We start from the raw sequence: 17,672 nt of genomic DNA, 5'->3' as shown, positions 1-17,672 counted from the left end.
GTCCTACCACAACCGAAAGCCATTTTGCAAGTTAGGGTTTACCGGCAGTGTGATCATACAGCTTCTATATTGGGCGTTGCCGATGCGAATAACCGGTAGCCGCACATCGCCTTGCCTTCTCCACATGCGGTATATTAAATGTTAAAGAATTGATCAGTGGTAAAGAATCAGTCGATATACGAACAATTAAACGAATTCCTATCGGCTAGGTTCATGCACATATTAGGGGCAATTTTATCCTTCCATACTTTCCGTACTGCCGCAGTGTACGATTCTGTTTTCCCGGGTTTCGCAACACCACACCAACACAAACGCACTATTTTTTCCTTCCTTCGCACACACACGCACAATCGCACGCGCGCACACATACGAGAAAAGTGGCGCGTACGCACGATGCGAAAAATAAGGCGCAATTTCTTGTGGCACTAGGCGCTCACATTGGTAGAATATTTCGAAAGGACACTCGTTCGGTACGTTGTAGTGCTGCGGGTGACACACAAGGCGGTTGGAAACCGATCGATGCTTAACGGTTTTTAGCACATGAGTGGGTGTCTCGGATTTTCCCGCCAGCAATGCAGGCTACGAATGAATTCAAGCACAAACATAGTTTTAAGAATAACTGTACATCCAACTATTAGACAGATCATTCAAAATCAGTTTAAATTTTGTTAGCCTTATAAGTTATTACCTTGTAGCGTATCTCAGTATCATCAGTTTTATCCCTCCTTGTACCGAAGAAATGGAATATATTCTCCAGATTGAACCAGAATTTCATATGGTTTAAAAGACTTCCGCTAGGTATGACTTTTATTATAACAAACCTCTTTTCTGCGGTGTCTGAGAAGAAACTGAGTGAGAAAACTAATTACGAAACCCTCTCAAACTTTTGCTTTTGAACAACAAAAGTGTTTGCGAGCAAAAGTGCACTAGCGATCGCTTACGGTAGTATTACGCAAATAAATTTACACATTTATTTGTATAACAACTTACCAGTGCTTGATGAGGCACTTGGAAAAGGTAAAGAGAAATAAAGAGAAATACTCTTGAGCAAGAACTGCTTGAAAGATAACGATTGATCTTAATAGGCTTGAACTTGATTGAATCCGTATGAGGCTACTTTATTTCTTTCAAACGATCTATCCGCTTTCGGGCACATTTTGATAAGCTTCCTGTGTTCGAGATGCGGGCTTATCTTTTCTTGTTGGCCACGTGCACAACTTACGCATGTGCCTTGGCGGACGAGTTCTGACGGTTATTTCCGATCAGACCGACTCGTTGTTTAGTTTGGTCAATAGTTTTAACCGCGTGAAATGTTCACCTTAAGTGGTGTTTGCCCATGCATGCGCCACCTGTCTAGATTGATAACACTAAATCCGTGTTAAGAAATATTTCTTTCTTGTAAGGAGGTATAAAATCAGATAAATTACTCTCTGTCTGCATCAGTCTTCGAGGCAAATTTCCAAACACAGGAAGTTTCTTAATTGACCCAAAAGGAAAGGAAATATTGAAGCTACATGATGGCGATTCGATTCGATTGGGCTTTTGGATTGCTGCTGGTTGTGGCAGCGGGTAAGCTATTTTTCGAGACATTTTATATGATTAGGTGTACTAGGCACTTGTTAACTATTTTCTTGAAATTCTTCATACCCGTTGATAGTCGCATCAGCGCGCTTGGTAGTGCCACCGCGTCAGATTGTGGGTGGATTCCCGATTGACATTTCGGAGGCACCGTTTCAAATTTCCCTCCGAGAAGATGAGCAACCATCGTGCGGCGGTTCGATCATTTCTCCCAGCTGGATTCTAACCGCAGCTCACTGTTTGGAGGGAGTCGCTGCTTCACAGGTGTCCATAAGAGCCGGTTCAACGTACAAGTTACATGGTGGCATTATCCGCAATGCTAAACGCGTTGTGCTCCATCCGGATTGGGATGCAACTACGAACGAAGCCGATATTGCGTTGGTTGAGCTGGTGGATCCACTTCCGCTAAATGGTCAAACAATCGCGTCGATTGAGATGCCCGAACAGGACGAAGAGGATCCGGTGGAAGGATCGAAGGCGATGGTTTCCGGTTGGGGCAAGACGCTGAACGTGTATCACTCGAACCTGATCCTGCGTGCCACCTTTGTGCCGATCGTTCATCGGGATAACTGCCAGAAAGCGTACCGTCGAAGCGAGCACATCTCGGAGCGTATGTTGTGTGCGGGCTTTATCGGTGGTGGTCATGACTCGTGCCAGGGTGATTCCGGTGGTCCGCTGGTGGTGGATGATCTCCTGGTCGGAGTGGTTTCCTTTGCTAACGGATGTGCTAAACCTGGCTTCCCAGGTGTAAATGCCCGCGTATCGGCCGTGCGCGATTGGATTCGAGAAGTCAGCGATGTATAACTTACGAGAAGAATTAAAACATGATAAAGCACAGCTATTTTTGGTGTGAATTAAAACAGTTGTGCGGTAAACAGTAAAGTAAAATATATTTATTTTGAGGAAAGGTATACAGCCAGCGGTTTGGTCTATTGCATACAATTAGGCGCACCATACCATCGGCATTTTGTGAACTGTAAAAACCCGAATGTTTCGTAAGAACAAACGATGCACTTCATTTTTGTGGATGATTTTTACTGCTAAATTGAAGAAACTGTAAATAATTTTTTACGGTTAAAATCCAATTTATGTGAACAAACCACCCATTATAAAATCACCGATTCAACGCTTTTAGCATATAGTTTATGTACTGTAGAACCTGAAATTATGTCCCACATAATTATTTATTATGTTAGCTTTGCTATCCAACCGAAGAAGCTTCTATACATTATATATAAAATACGAACGATCAGCTAAGCGTGACCACTGTGCTGTGTTTGGGATTTGAAACACGATGCAGACGAAATGAGTGGTAGTGTGTGTGATTTGTTATGATTTTCGCTGGCAGTGTGTGCGTTCAGCGTTCGCGCATTGACACAACTATCCTACCGCACGTACAGTGTGTGCAGCCACTTGCTTGTGCTGTGTGTGCGTGTCGGCGACTCGTCGCACGGATAATGCCAAGACGTGATTACTCAAAAAACCAAGATGGACGCGGTTGTACTGCAAGTGAAAAGCGTCGCTCCCGCATTTCGTGTCGAAAAAAGTGTGTAATACGGTGTAAATCTGTCCAAAATATGGTGCGTAAGTAGCCGAAAACCGTTCTGATTATTTTGCAATAGATATTTAGTGGATGTGCACAAGTGACCGCTGTCAAATAATCATTTCCCTCCCAATCTCTGGGAGGTGTGTATATGTGGTGTGTGTTCTCGGGGTGTGCGATTTTGCAACGCGTTCCCATGCGTTGCTGTGCGTTGTGGCGCTTGTTTTTTGGTTGCGGACCCGAAGTTGCTAGTGCAGTTTTTATCATGAAATTCTGTATGTTTGGGTGATTTTGTTGTTGCTGTTGTTTCATTCTCATCACTTGCCCGCCAGATTGGTTTGCCGAGATTATTATTGGTGTTTTGTATGTTGGTTTACCTTTGACAAGCGCGCAGTATGTGGCGACCGCGCTGTGCGTGTGTGCGGCAGTGTGTGTTGGCCGCTAGAGAGGGAAAAAGAGGTAGAGACAGCGAGTGAGACGAGGCGGAAAGAATTGACCCCATTCCTCCGCACTTTTCGGTCGCGGAGGCTAAACAAAAAAGGGCAACAGCGCGTGCGTTTATACTGTCGTGTTGCCGTTTGTTTTGAAACATGCAGAGGTAGGCTCGTAAACAACACTGTCCGTTCCGATGCTGCGTTCAAAGTGCTTGTCCAGTGTGCAATCAATCAAACGGGAAAACCCCTTCCGCATGATAATAATCGTAAGGTAAAACATGCGTATGTTGTTGCTGTTCATTGCAGCGTCGTCATCGGCATCGTTGTCGTGGCTGCTACCATTGATTCTAGGAAAACGACAACAACAAAAGGATGTGAACTGAAATTTCCAGGAAAAGCCATGATGCTGTGATGCGTGTCTTCAAGTATGTGTGTGCATGCGTACATGTGTGTGTGTGTATATGTGCATGAGAAAGGTTTGAAGCCGCGTGTGAGACAGAGAAAACATATTAAATAATAGAAGAAAAATGCACCGTAAGCATTGTTTTCACAGCTTTGCCTACCGAAAATGTTTGACTAGAGTGTGTGTGCGTGTAAAAATGCGTAGAAGAGTGCGTATGTGAGTATTGGTGAAGAACATAAAACTTGAATTGGTAAACAAGCTATTTAAATGCAAAGCACTCTAGATGCGAATTTCCGAAGCTTATTAAAAATGGCAGAATAGAAGCAACTATCCGATTGTTTTGGGATGGTTTAGCAATGGAATAAACAGCATACGAAAAACAACCACCATTGCGTGGTTGGGCAAATGGAAAATCGAATACCGCCATTTTTGTTCCAGCCTCAGCTCATGAAACAAATGTGGCCGCTGTACTTTGAAGGTTTTGTAATTTTTTTTGCACATCTCACCAAAACTGGAAGCCAAAAAGCAATAAGATCAGATTGTTGTTGTTTTTCGTGTAAGAACATTAAGGTTGTGTTGGTGGGGTTCTGAGCTAAAGTGTTACATCGCCGTAATTTAATGATGATACGCACTTTTTCTGTTCTGTGTTCGAAATCAGTAAAAAAAAAAACAACATGCGTATCTCGACGTGGTGAGAGCGAGCGAGCGAGCAGCCTTGTCATGACCTCAGCCACTCACTCACACTCTTCAGCATAAAGCACTTTTTTCTTCTATCCTCTTTTCGTCTTGTGCTACCAATCAGCATCATCATCATCATCATCATCATCATCAAGCAGGTGCAGCAGCGCCCGTGGTCACACCATCTCCTCCTTGGCTTTTCTTCCACGACCCACACTCTGGGTACGCTTTTCCATAGCAATGTGTCGCGGCGTTGCTATGGCTGCTGTGTTGCTCCTTTCGTGCTGCTTAACGGCTCCCTTGCTCCTGTTTCCCGTATGCTCGGTTTATGGCGCGTTGCACAATGTTTCTGGTTTTGTTCATGTTTATCACAAACGCGCGCACTCTTTCTCTCTGCCATTCGATTATCTCAAATCGAAAAATTGTGAAATTCGAGCTTACCAAGGCGATTGAGCGTACCCGCGCGCGTTTATGTGTGCGTGTAAGAAATGAAATGTTTTGCATTGCAGCTCCCTGTAGACATAGATAAAAGTTGCAACATTACAGTAAAAGAACAACTTCTTTGCTATAATAGCCATAATTGTTTTAATTGTTGTATACTGAATTACATCCAGGTCCAGTGGTTCGTCTTATTTTTCACACCTCGCACACACCCTTTGCGCGCGTTATGGTGTGCGTTGTTTTTCCTTTCTATTACGTCGGAATGCGAGCAGACAAAACGCGCCAGGCTGCTTGTGCGCAGGCGCGCGTATGAATGAAATGCCTGCTGCGTGATCGGGCGCGCCTATGTGTATGTGGCTGTGTTGGTGTTTTGAATGAGCGCGTCGGCGTAGCTGTATGTGTATGAGGTGCGAGCGCAATGTTTTGTTTTGATTCATCGGGTGTTGGGGGAACGAGTGGCCGGACGTTGGCGGTCATGAAGTGGTGTGTTGTGTTTTTGTTACGAAACAACTGGGCAAAAGCGAGACACATATCAGCGCGCGTTGTGGGGTGTGTGTGTGTGTGTGTGTGTGTGAGGAGGGTTGGGGGGGTGGGAGGGCAGAAGGGAGTGCAGGGCTTGGACCAAGGGAACCGGGTGCGGGTAAGCAAAGTGTGCAAAACAAAAACTTGACATGCTTTTTAAGCCCCTTTTCTCTGTACCATCGAGGCGTTCCAAGGGAATGGATAATCGATAGCAACAACCGAACATGGGTGAAAGGGTGATCGGGAGGGAAACGAATGTGTGTGAAGGGCGGTTGCGTCAGAGAAGGCGCTTGTTAAAATGTTGTTTGTTTTTAGTGGAACCTACAGTACATATTACCATGGAGCAGTCATATATTGTTTTTTGGATCATATTATTGGACAGTTTGAAGTAACTTGTTTTTTATTGATTTTGACTAGCTAAAGACATATTGTCTTAAACTTGTGTTATATTCAATGAATATATTGAGAAGATTCATTCATATGAGTATTCAGTTTAGAATCATTTAAATCAAAGGTCTTCTCTCAAAATATTCGAGAATCCACATAGATCCGTGAAATCCCTAATAATTATGAATCGCCAAAGACACTCAATAAACCTTCAAATGACGATGAGATATTACAATCCCTTAAATTGTAATATATTCCTGGATCTTCAATGATTCGTGAATTCCCGAAGATTTTCTCCGCGATTCCTGAATCATTCAGTATTGTCGGTGATTGGTAAATTTTTGGTGGTTCAATCTTCTTCAGAATAGAGATTCAAAGTGATGATTCTGAACCCAATGCTCCCAACGTCTTAAACTTAAACGTCTTGTATTAAGATTTGGCATATCGATAAGTGTTGATCTTATGGATATGCAGTTCTGCTCACCAACCGTTATGTGAGTGCATTATTCAAAAGCTCCGTTACAGTCGAGTCGTATTGCTGTCTGTTTTGCATTAGGACAAACCAACAAATCAATGGTGTGTGCGAGGGGCCAGTTGTAGGGTTATGAGGAAGGTGGGGGTTGTTGTTGTCATTTGATAGGTTGTTGTCATTTCGCGTTCGACCTTCCTTTCATTGTTTGCGGCTTTCGTTGTGGCGTTAAAAACCGGCTGATAAATGTGCAACCTCACTGTAAACAATCGTTTAGTGTGGACTTTTACCTCCATATTCAGCCGTTCGCTTTATAACTCCACCGTTAAGTTGGTGTAATACTTAGCACATTTTGCATCGTCCGTTCTGCATTGGGGAGTGCATTGTGGTTTGTTTTATTTTAACCCTCTGCTACGGGGTGTGGTAAAGGAATGGGTATAATAAACACAAACATACATGCTCACACACATGCACAAGAAGTAGCCGTATTTCCCGGTTGGAATAAAAAAGCACGTTTTGTTGCTGTTGTTGCCTTTTATCGATACGCTAGTAAGCGATATCGTGCACCTGCCGGTGTAGTGGCGGACGGAGGGGTGGTGAAGAAGGAGGACACCTTAAGGGAAACAGTTACAACGAGTACAGTTGGAATTATTGTGTTTTGTCGTGCTTATTTTTCCCCAGCATAAGGTTTAGGATAGGTGGACCCGATCGAATTCTCAAACGTGTACCAGTGTGTGCTTGTAGATGTATGTTTTTCATGTTGTGTTTGATTAACGCAAACCCGTGTCAAATAAAGTGATAGTAGAAGTAATGGACCTTCATGCTCTTCAATTAGAATTCGTCAATTTGTTATATATCTTAAGCGCTAAACACTATATTTTCTAGTTCTTCAAATTATCTGTATCATTTTTCAGATTAGTATTTTCTTTAAGTTTTGTTTAGCAAATATTTAAAAGATGCAAATATTCGGAATGTGCTATAACTATCAAATCATACTATCTAGTGCTGCTTGTGTAAATCAAATTTTGATTTTATAAGTTTATTTTTTGATATTATAAGTTGAGGAAATCATGCGATAAAAAATATTTGCAATGATGCGATAAGTAAAACAGTTTCCATAGAAAAACAGTTTAAAGTAAATGTTTTTTTCTTCAGAACAAAAACTAGCTTTTTGTTCGGTTTGTTGCGGTCCTCTGCCGTTGAGACCCTGTCGAGAAGATGTAGTTCGAGATGGGGGATGTTTTTAATTTTACCTCCAAAGTACCTCGCGGATGCGCCACCATCACCGCCGCCATCCGTCAACGGTCCACTTGATGGCATCAATTAAATATACACCTTCAGAGCATGTATGTGTGGCAGCGAAACTCCCAGGCACCAGAGCAAAGAACCTCCGATGGTTGTAGTTGTAGTGCGGCTGCAAGCAAAAGTTGTAGATAGGAGGCAGTAAAAAGTGCACTAAGTTGCACAAACGTAAATGGTGTAGTTGGCCGAGTTGGTTTTGCACGCGCGCTTTGAGAATGAAAGCGCCCGGACAGCGTAATACACATACGTAATTTGTATTTCTTTTCGCTGCTTCTTCGTTGTTTCCATTCCTTGAACCCGTTACTACGCGTTTATTACTACGTAGCATTTACGTCTTGCCAAGTGAGTGTGTCTGGGTGTTTCGCTCTCGTTCACTGCGTCTGTCTCTCGGCACGGATGCACTTCTTTGAGAACTGAGCTCGAGGGGTCGTGGCAGCACTGTGTGCAATATTGTGCAAAACGGTGCGCGCATTGCAACGCGCTTGCGTCCGTAGTAGAGGTGTATTTTTACGACGTTGTTTACTCTCGTTTTGTAGTTGCACTTCTTCCTTTCGGATCGTTGTCTCCCTTGTCTCAATGGTGGGAGGGATACCTGGGGATGGATGGGTGGGGCGCCCTGAAACGAGGTTTTGTTTTGTTTTTGCGACGGCTGCATCGTACTAAGCCTGGTCCTCCCTTCAGACATGCATAGAACTACTGCACGCTATCTACACACTCCCTTTGACAGTGTGGCGGTACTTGGCTTGAAGTTCGTTGCATATTTATTCCATCCACACTCTCTCCCCTGCAGCCGCACGTGTTGTACTTGATGGTGCATTGATGCACGGGAGGGAGGAAACAAAATGAAACAAAACAGAAAAAAACTGAAACACTTTTCTGCGACGTAAAAGCCCCCGAGAGGTACGTGGTGCACGTTGCGGCAAAGTGAGCTAGAGTAATAGCTCTAGACTCAACATTTTCTTCGTTGGGTTTGGTATTTCATCCGGTACACGTTCGCAATGGTGGGGGCAGCTCGGAGCAGATAGGCAGACGCAGAAGTTGTTTACTAATGTACCTTTGCCGTGTAGCCGTGTCTTGGCTTGGTGTGGTTTGTTTTGGTTTGCTCCGCATTGTTGTTCCACTCACCTCACTCGTATCGACTGCACTTCCTGTCTGAAGGCTAAAAAGTGCGTTGCAGCTGCAGTTGGTTGCAGTATTTGCGATGCCATTGTTCGGGAATAGAAATAAGGTTTGAAAATAGACGTTTGAAAATGTCACTGCTATCAGTGGCTTTCGTGTAGGTGTTTAAACTTATATGAAATGAAGTTTCTTTCGTTAGTTATTTGCAACATTCTGATGCATTGTTTTATTAAAGAAGCATGTTAAGCAATTTATGTCGAGCGTAGACTATTTTCTTCATACTGATGCTATTTGTATATTTATAGTTTTGACATTTTTTTTCATAATAATTTAAATAGGTAAGTTAATTAATTGTGTTAATCAATATTCCTTTTTCTTGTCCTACATGCATGGACTAAAATGAGACAAGTCTGGTTAACAGCATGCTCTAAGCAGCTGCTCGAAAAACCTTCCTTTGTATGCCAAACAAAGTTGTTGTTTTCCGTGTCTGCATGCTGTCCGTCTGTTTCGTTCTTCGATCAAAGATTCATACATATTTCACTCGCCACATCCCCTGTATGGGGCCCCTAGAGTAACTCGTCTTAATTTTGTTTCTTCTGTTCTTTTTGGCTCATAAGCGCAGCGCCCTCCTATAAAAAGGATCCACTGCGGCACCTGCCACGAATTCGCAGTGAAGCGAGCGAGCATGGCATGGAATCGGAGACCATGTGATGAAGTGCATGCATCTTGCGCGAAATGCAATCTGTCGGTGTACACCATTGACCAGCGTATGGGGGGAGTTCGGGTTAGGCGGCCCAAACTGGCTGGGGTTCCTCGGCATGACGTTCTCGACCTCTTTGCGCTTGGTGCTTTCGGTAATGAGAACGATTAGGGGGATGGCTTCTTTCGTTGGATGTTGTTTTGAAGAAGTATTTGATCAATGTTGTTCTTTGTTCCGAAGCGCAGTTAATGTGGTTTTTTTCTGATACAGACAAACTAAGACATTGATAAGTTTTAGTATAGTTGATAGCCATTGATAAGTTTGTATGTTTGAAATTTTTGAATGCTCCTTGTTACAAAATATGTTAATACCATTTGCAATTCTCGAATACTTACTTATTTTACGTTATTTTATTTTTTTGCTATCAATTTAAGTACTATTGAATATCGATTCACAGGTACTGTTTTTTACAATCCGACCACACACGAAATACACCAAGAATAAAAAAAAACGAAGCAAATGGAGGGCACAACAAAAATAAAAACCAGACGGTGCCTGGCAGGTACGATGGGGGAAAAACGAAGTCATCGACGTCTGCGGCCGTAGACAGATGCGCGGGGGAAGCCAAGGGAAAGGCCGTCCGGGAGGGGCCAACGAGTGAAATGAGTAAAACGCAAAAACATTAAACCATTGGGTTTGGGGGAACAGGGTGGCGCACCCCAAGTAAAGTGGGTGCCCCAATGCAGGGAAGAGAGCAATCCCTGAAAGTCATTTCAAAATGCATCGCAAACAGCGGGTGGTCGACTACGGATGGGAAGGACGATGGAAAGTGAGAGCAAACGGGGTTCGGTGTAGTGGCAGTGGATGCACGAGTACGAGCGCGAGGGAGACAGAGTGGAAATGAACTGCATTCACACGATGCGCGCACCTCAATGTTGGTACGCGTTGTCGTAGGTTGTGGCAATAAGTATCGCCAGCAGGGGTAACATTTGGGTTGGGGAGGAATAGTTGTGGTTTTTTCCTTCTTGTGTTCCTTTTTTGCGAGACTGGTATATTGTTTTTGTTGTATTCTGTCTTTATTCTTTCTCCATTTGTGGATTCCGCCAGAGGGGGTGATTCATCTTGCAAGTCTTGCAGTTTTATTGCAGTTGACTTGTAACTGAAGTGTGGTGGTGGTGCATCATGGTTCCTTTTGTGCTATGTAGCTGTAGAATGGTTCGCGCTTTACTTTATTCTGTTTTGCATCTGCCGTACATTCTTTGATTGTACCTTTTTATGTGGATATTGATATGCTTTTTATTTATTTCTGTGTATGTTTTAGGTACACTTAGTTACATAATTCATTGTTTTGTCTTCTGCATTGTCTCTCATTTGCTTAATGCTTATATGCTTGCTTGTCTTGGATATGGACACATTTGAACTCTTTTTTGTTATGTTCGATTTTCCTCAGAGGAAAAAATATAAATTAACAATATGTTGAGACTTTACATCGAATGTATAAACATCATCTCATCTGCATTTATCTTATGCATTATGTTTTATTCGTTTATTTCCAGCGTTTGCAATCAAAAAACAATAATGTGTTCGAACAACTGTGAATAAAAACAAAACGATCATAAACATAATTGTGCATAAACGAAAAATATACAAAACAATTGTGACATTAAAACACATCAAACCATTACCTGTACAGCACCGTATGCATCTACAACGCGTATCAGATGGTAATGTTGTTGAATGATCGAATCGAAAGTTTGTGAAATAATAGTCCTGTCCAAAATAGTGTGCCGCGCATCGAGTGGCGTGAGAAAATAATTGTGTTCGAATGTGTGTGTTCACTTCGCTTAATCGTGTGCGTGTTTGGGTATAATTGTGGTAAAAAGTTGTAGTGCAAGTGTAGTGAGTGTGTGAAGTTTTTAAGCGTTAGAAGAAATAGTCCAGAATTGTTTTCTTGAATGGGTAATTTGTTTTTACACGTGGTGTGAAGAATGTGCAAACGTGTGTATCTTGAAAGATCATCGTGTGCGCGTGTTTATAAATTGGCAAAGTGAACCTATATGTTATTCTGAAAGTTTTGCGTCGGAACGATTTGAAGTAACAGCAGACAACTATTCAACAGAAGCGGAGTATCAACTGTAACAAAAATGTGAGTTTAATTTAATTTCTAAGAGTAATTATTTAATTATAAGAGATCCTTTCAAAATACACTCCTGCAAAAAAGAATATATTAATTAAGGAAAGAATGATTGTTTCTATAACCTTTACTTGCAATGAAGTTTGAATGGAGTCGCCTGGTGTTTGACGATAGACGCGTCCCTGTAAAAAGGACATCTTATACCGTGCGATATTTTCAGTAAAGCGTTTCAGTATAGTATATATTATGTGTGATACATAATTGCTAGTATGATGCCAATGTCGTATAATTATTCTACAATTGTCCCTCTTCTCGAGTGCGTTACTTCGTCAGTGTGTCAAGAGGAAAAGAACACTTTGCAATGCTCTTGACCCAGATCTATGTACTAATATTTCCGTCCATCTCTTTACCCTTGCCTTTCTGCAAGATGTATCCCATTGCCCATTGTTTACTGTTACAATTTCTTTTTGTTTCTGCTCGGTAAAAATAAATAGGGTACTCGCACTTCCAGTTTTACAACAGTATGTTCATTGCACCACAAATGTAATGCAAATAGGTTCAAGTGATTCCATGCTGCGGTAGAGCAGAGTACAAAAAACATCCGGTAGGCCTCCAAATTGACGACGGCAGGGTATAACGTGGGAGTAGGGATACCTTACAAGGGTGGTTTGTTGTGGAATTGTAGAAATTACAGGAGAGATAGAGGGAAAGAGAGAGAAAGAGAGAGATAGAAAATGGTATCAAGTGATGATGCAAGTGCATCCTGTATAACACAAACGCGCGAAAATGCACGCGGCCGTATGTGTTCGTTGTAGCATGTTACAGATAAAGAGAAAGCGTGAGACAGGGTAGGCAAAAGGTGTGACTGAGAGAGGAAGAGAGAGAAATAGAAAGAGCGAGTGAGAGAGAGAGAGAGAGAGAGAGAGAGAGAGAGAGAGAGAGAGAGAGAGAGAGATGACAAACATTTTATCAAAGGTTACAATCAAAACAAACAACATGCATCCATACCGTCGTTGTCTTGTGTTGTTGTTTGCTCTTGTTGTTGATTACACTGACGCGCAGAACTTTGTTACAATTTACTGTGCGTCATTCCAGTGCAAGTCGAACGTAGGCTACCATGATTGAGCGGATGATGTGCCAAGGGATTGGGGTGGGGGATGAAGTTCGAAGGGGGGGTGTGGGATTGTGTGGGCCATTTTGCTCCACTACAGGGTGGGTAGCTTGAATCAACCCTCGCATGAACCGCTTCGGAATGAGAGTGTACACTCGTCTCTCGTTCCCTCTCATGATTTGGATTTTCTCTTTGTATTGGAATCCCATAATCATCTCTCCACCGATTGGGCGTCTCCACTGTTGAACCAACTTTGGAGATGAATTCGTTGGCAAACTCAAATCTCCATTCGTTTATTCACAAAACTAACATATTACAGGTAGATACGCCATTACAAACGAGTATCGCCATTACCGACCTGATGCATTTTAATACTTACCATTTTGCTATGAAAGTGAAAAACCTTCATTACTCCACTAAAACTTGTCTCTCTGCTTCCCTTATGGTGGGAGTCGAATATGTGACACCCATTCAATTCCCCCCACCCCATCGCATCCAGCGACGGTGAGAATCGATCGACTATTTCCGGCCCTGTGGCGGCCTCATTTCCAAACGCCCAAGTTATGAATGAATTCTCTCACCTCGCGTTGCGTAACATAATGAGCGAGTGTTTGTTGGTGTGTAAGAGTATTTCTCCTTCTCCCACGTGTTTCATTGTCCACGGGGCCACCGAAAGTTCGTGCTCGGGAGGCCATCGTTTTACCGCCCTTTAAAATTCAATCACAAAACAACAAACACCACTCCCACCCCGCCGTGTGGTACCCAACCATTTTAGCTCCGGGAGTACAGTTTACAGTTACAGTTTAGTTTTGGACAGTTTTATGCTCACAACCACAGTTGTGGAATTGTTGAATTTGTATTCTACATTATTGACATAAGTACAATTTCCCCATGATATATGAAACGGTTAGCTACATGTAACTGATTGCTGAACCTGCTGAAGTTCACATGTCACGGATCCACGTCTCACACAAATTGCGCATTAGAGAAATGTGCTGTTCCCGTGTGTGTCGGCAACGGGTTAGTTCATTAACCCGGCAACCTGCCCAGTTTCGTTTCATGTATTCGCCTGCCCATATTATTTGTGCTACTTCACGTTTGTTTCATCTTGTTACCATTCCATTGGTTTCCTAATTTGTTCAACTCCTTCCTTTCTTTTTGATTATCGTATGATGGCACAGGTGTTGTTTCTGGATTGAGCGTGTGTGTGTGTTTTTTTTACTGGGGTGGTTTGTTTTGGATTCTTGACCCCCAAAACAAATTCGGTTGTTTATTTAGTAGAGTGTGCGTCTGTATGCTTTTTGGAACGGATTCGGTTCTGTGGCTTAAACATGGTCGCATTGAATGTTTTACCTAAAGGTCAGTTTGTTTTCTCGGAGCTTTATGCAGCTCGTGTGTGCGACATACGGCTGTGGTAATAAATTTCAGGGCGAAATGTAAAAAAAACAACAAAACTTACCCAATCCACTGAAATGTAGGCCAGGCAAACAACACAATATGATTTATAAAGAGAAACGCTGGAGGCTACTGGAAAGTGGTTTGAGTTTAGAGAAGTAAAACTGCTTTATATATTTTTTAATGGAGCATAAAGCACAAAGCAACATAAGACTCTGTCGAGTAAATCCTTTGTGCAAATGTATGAAACGCATATAAAACATAGGGCCTTGTCAAATTTGGGTTAAACGTTGTAAGCAAAATAATCTCTTATTTGTCCACTTGTCTGTGAACATTTTTTTTTTGTTAGACCGGTGCTCGATAGTCTGATCGATAAATATTGATTCGGACTAAATTATGTCACCGTACTCCAGCCGACTTGAGCTCAGAAGAGCCTGTACAACATCTCATGATGCAGACAAATGCATTGGAAATATTTCTTTCCATTCGAGTTTATCGCATGTTGGTGGTAGTGTACGGCATGTATGGTCAGTTATTTGACCATTGGGGTTACTGTCAATGTACGAGAGAACCGACAACTCTTTATAACAAATGGAAGGGTTCCAAAAGAGATTAATCACATTTATTGATGCGTTCCATAAACGTAGGAGAATGCTCTCATCACACCTGTTCGTACTGCGAAACGTGAGTGATTCTTTGTTGTTGTGGAAGGGAAGGTGGCGAACAAATGCTGTCCCCCACCCACCAGGATGTGCAGGTGCTGACCGGTGTCCGGTTGTGATTGAATTTTAAAATCAGGTCATGAGATGTGCTGCTGGGAGGGATGGGAAAATGCAGTGGAATATGCTGCGTCCGGTTGTGAGTGCGTCCGGTATTATTGGTCGGAATAGTGTGTTGCATTTATTGTACAGCCTTTGTACTTATCTGAAGGGGGTGGATATGTGGGTGTGTGTGACGCGTATTTTCCGGTGCGTACGTCATATGCGCAAAAATATTGTGTACGGAAAGCATCGTTCCCAACCACCCACACCACCACTAACGCTAATGACGATCGCCGTTCACTGCTGATGCACGTCACGCACTTCAGAACTACTTCCTGGAGTGGAGTCCGTTCCAGGAATGCGGGCAGTAGTGTGTTTGTTATGTAGTCGTAATAATGTTTATTTTTCTGGGAACTAAAACTGCCGGGTTGGTAGTGTAAAACAGAACTGCGGTTGTTTAGATAGGGTGTATTCTAAGAACTGATAAGATGCGATTCGATTCGCTGGAGCGTTTTGTTTGATGAGCAGTTTTACGCTCATTTGGTTGTATTTGAAATGCTTGAATTCAATTACAACTGTTAATGATTTGTCTTCCAAAAAAGCTTCGCCAAATTGGAGTCGTAGTATTAGAGAATTCAAATATGCAAAAACAAAACAAGACACTAGCTTTAGATTAATTACTAATGATGTCGAGACAGTTTATTCGACGTCGACATATCGGCGAAAGCATAATGTTGTAGATTCTTGCGTGAAAAAAAAAAACAAATAGATGCTACCTTCTCAGTGACAGTGGCCCCCAGCATCAACGGGAGGTGTCCGCTTACGACGCATGCGCTCGTACATTTTCCGCCCATAATTCGAGGACCAGGAATGCCCGAATCTATTGCCACCGCGGTAAAAAGAAATCGTTTCGGGTGGGGCTGTGTTGTACCTTTGTGTTCAGTGCGTAGCACGCTGCATTTTTTGTGGAGGGAAAAACAGACCTAGTAGCGACCCCATTTTCATTCACCAAGACCGTTTAAGCGTTTAAATTAATTGTTTCTTCCCACATGATTTTGCATTGTCTAACAATTCTGTACACATGCACACCATTTTAACACCTATTTCCGTGCTGTTGTATAAAAACGACATTCGTTAATGATTATTGGAGATATGACACGCAATCGTTACCATATTTTATTTATTCAGATTTTGCATGCGTAGGATTATTTGATTTGATGCTTAATGCTTGATGAACATTTGAACCAACACAGTCTTAGCATTCTGGCTCTCTTTAAAACAAGTGAAGCTGCAGCTAAACGCACTTGGGGGCCGAGGCATAGTTTCCCGTTCGTGTATGTATGTGCAGCTTTTCTTCTACACACCCATATATCCTGCAAATACAAAAAAGTCTTTCCGAAAGGTAGGTACATAAGCACTTTTTCTTTCTAATCGACACTCCTATGTGCCAGAACATGCAAGTGGTTGTAGCGTTGATTCACGAAAATCCTCCAACCGACCGCAGAAACGATAACACATAACATCAGTTGTTGGTAGTGATAGTCGCGAGAAAGGAAACACGCCTTCCTTCATGTTTCTTCTCCATTTTTCCGCCTGCTTCTGGTTGCTTCCTGGTGTTTCATGATCCCTACCGCAGAGAAATGGCTGGAAATGGTAGGAGTAAAAGAGTTTCGACGGAAAACGCAACGCATACACGCGTTTTGTGACGAGAACCCGACCAGCCTTAACGTTGCATCGTTTCAGCGTACAACTGGCGCGAAGACACAACACACCGTAAATGGTGGCGCTCTTCAGGGGTGGCTATGTTGCAGTTGCACACCATGATGCAGAATGCACATTGATGCTGTATGTGGAAGCTATGCGCGGCCACGCGCAGATGTATTTGTAAAAAGCTCATTTACGATCGATACTGGAGCGAAGTTCCAATCGAACGTTAGTGTGTGAGTATGTCTGGGTGCCCTATCCCCCAGGATATGAAGTGTGAACGTAGTGGGATGCAGAATTATTGCACCATGGTACCTAATCGTTTTCTCCTCCGTACGTGGAAAATGTACTGCCCTCTTGCTTGGACACTTTGCGTAGCAGGGAAAACTAGGCCATAGTAGTGTCAGCTCAACGAGACAGACAGACAAAAGAAAAACGAACTACGCGTCATGCCATATAGAAAACTGGAGTGAGGATGCCATTTGGGATGAAGAATCCAGGCGGTGCGAGCAAGATGGCACGAAAGAGAAAAGGATGAATGAATGGAGGATGTGTGGGTAGTAGTAGACAAAACACACCCACATACACATCTACCTACACGAAATCATAACATACAGTCGTCAGCAGGAGCAGCAGGAGCTCGGGAGTATAATGCTGAGCCAGCAGCATCCAGTCGATGTTCAGTGCGCGAGTTTGATAAAATACTGTCTGGAAGTGCGGGAAACTCGATGCAATGCAAGTGCACAAGAACATAATAACATGCATAAAGCGTTAAAAAGTGTTTCAATTTGAATGAAATCTCATATGGTTTTTATACCTGCAAACATTCGCTTAGAAACAGAAACAAGTGTTTTTTGTGTGACATTGCTGGATTAAAACTGCAATAAAGTGAGTCTAAGGTGAAAAGAATATGTGTCGAGGATTGTATCAATCATGCGCTAAGCGTTGATATTTGCTTAGAACAAGTGATCAACAAGACATAGAGGGAATT

General features: G+C 42.6%; 2 protein-coding genes across 2 annotated transcripts in view; both read left to right on the top strand.

Annotated features, from left to right (window-relative positions):
* The first annotated feature begins 1,450 nt into the window (after window positions 1-1,450).
* On the top strand, window positions 1,451-2,732 carry LOC128301674 (trypsin-4-like). The gene is made up of 2 exons (XM_053038264.1): window positions 1,451-1,569; window positions 1,658-2,732. Exons 1-2 carry the CDS (start codon window positions 1,515-1,517, stop codon window positions 2,380-2,382), a joined length of 780 nt encoding a protein of 259 aa, XP_052894224.1. The 5' UTR covers window positions 1,451-1,514; the 3' UTR covers window positions 2,383-2,732.
* Window positions 2,733-2,905: 173 nt separating this feature from the next.
* The window catches only part of LOC128304431 (serine-rich adhesin for platelets), a 152,328-nt gene continuing 137,561 nt past the window's right edge, over window positions 2,906-17,672 (top strand). Inside the window, exons 1-2 of the mRNA XM_053041620.1 lie at window positions 2,906-3,158; window positions 11,133-11,722. The gene's annotated coding sequence lies outside the window, so the exon portion shown is untranslated. The remainder of the gene's footprint in view (window positions 3,159-11,132; window positions 11,723-17,672) is intronic.

This window comes from Anopheles moucheti, chromosome 3, assembly GCF_943734755.1.
Source record: "Anopheles moucheti chromosome 3, idAnoMoucSN_F20_07, whole genome shotgun sequence".
Taxonomy (NCBI): domain Eukaryota; kingdom Metazoa; phylum Arthropoda; class Insecta; order Diptera; family Culicidae; genus Anopheles; species Anopheles moucheti.
This window is presented reverse-complemented; position numbering and strand designations above follow the sequence as displayed.

Bases quoted from the DNA above. Each gene is read 5' to 3' on its own strand.
- LOC128301674 (XM_053038264.1), top strand. From the start codon at position 1,515: ATGATGGCGATTCGATTCGATTGGGCTTTTGGATTGCTGCTGGTTGTG. The intron at 1,570-1,657 runs GTAAGCTATTTT...ACCCGTTGATAG, and splicing joins GCTGCTGGTTGTGGCAGCGG to TCGCATCAGCGCGCTTGGTA.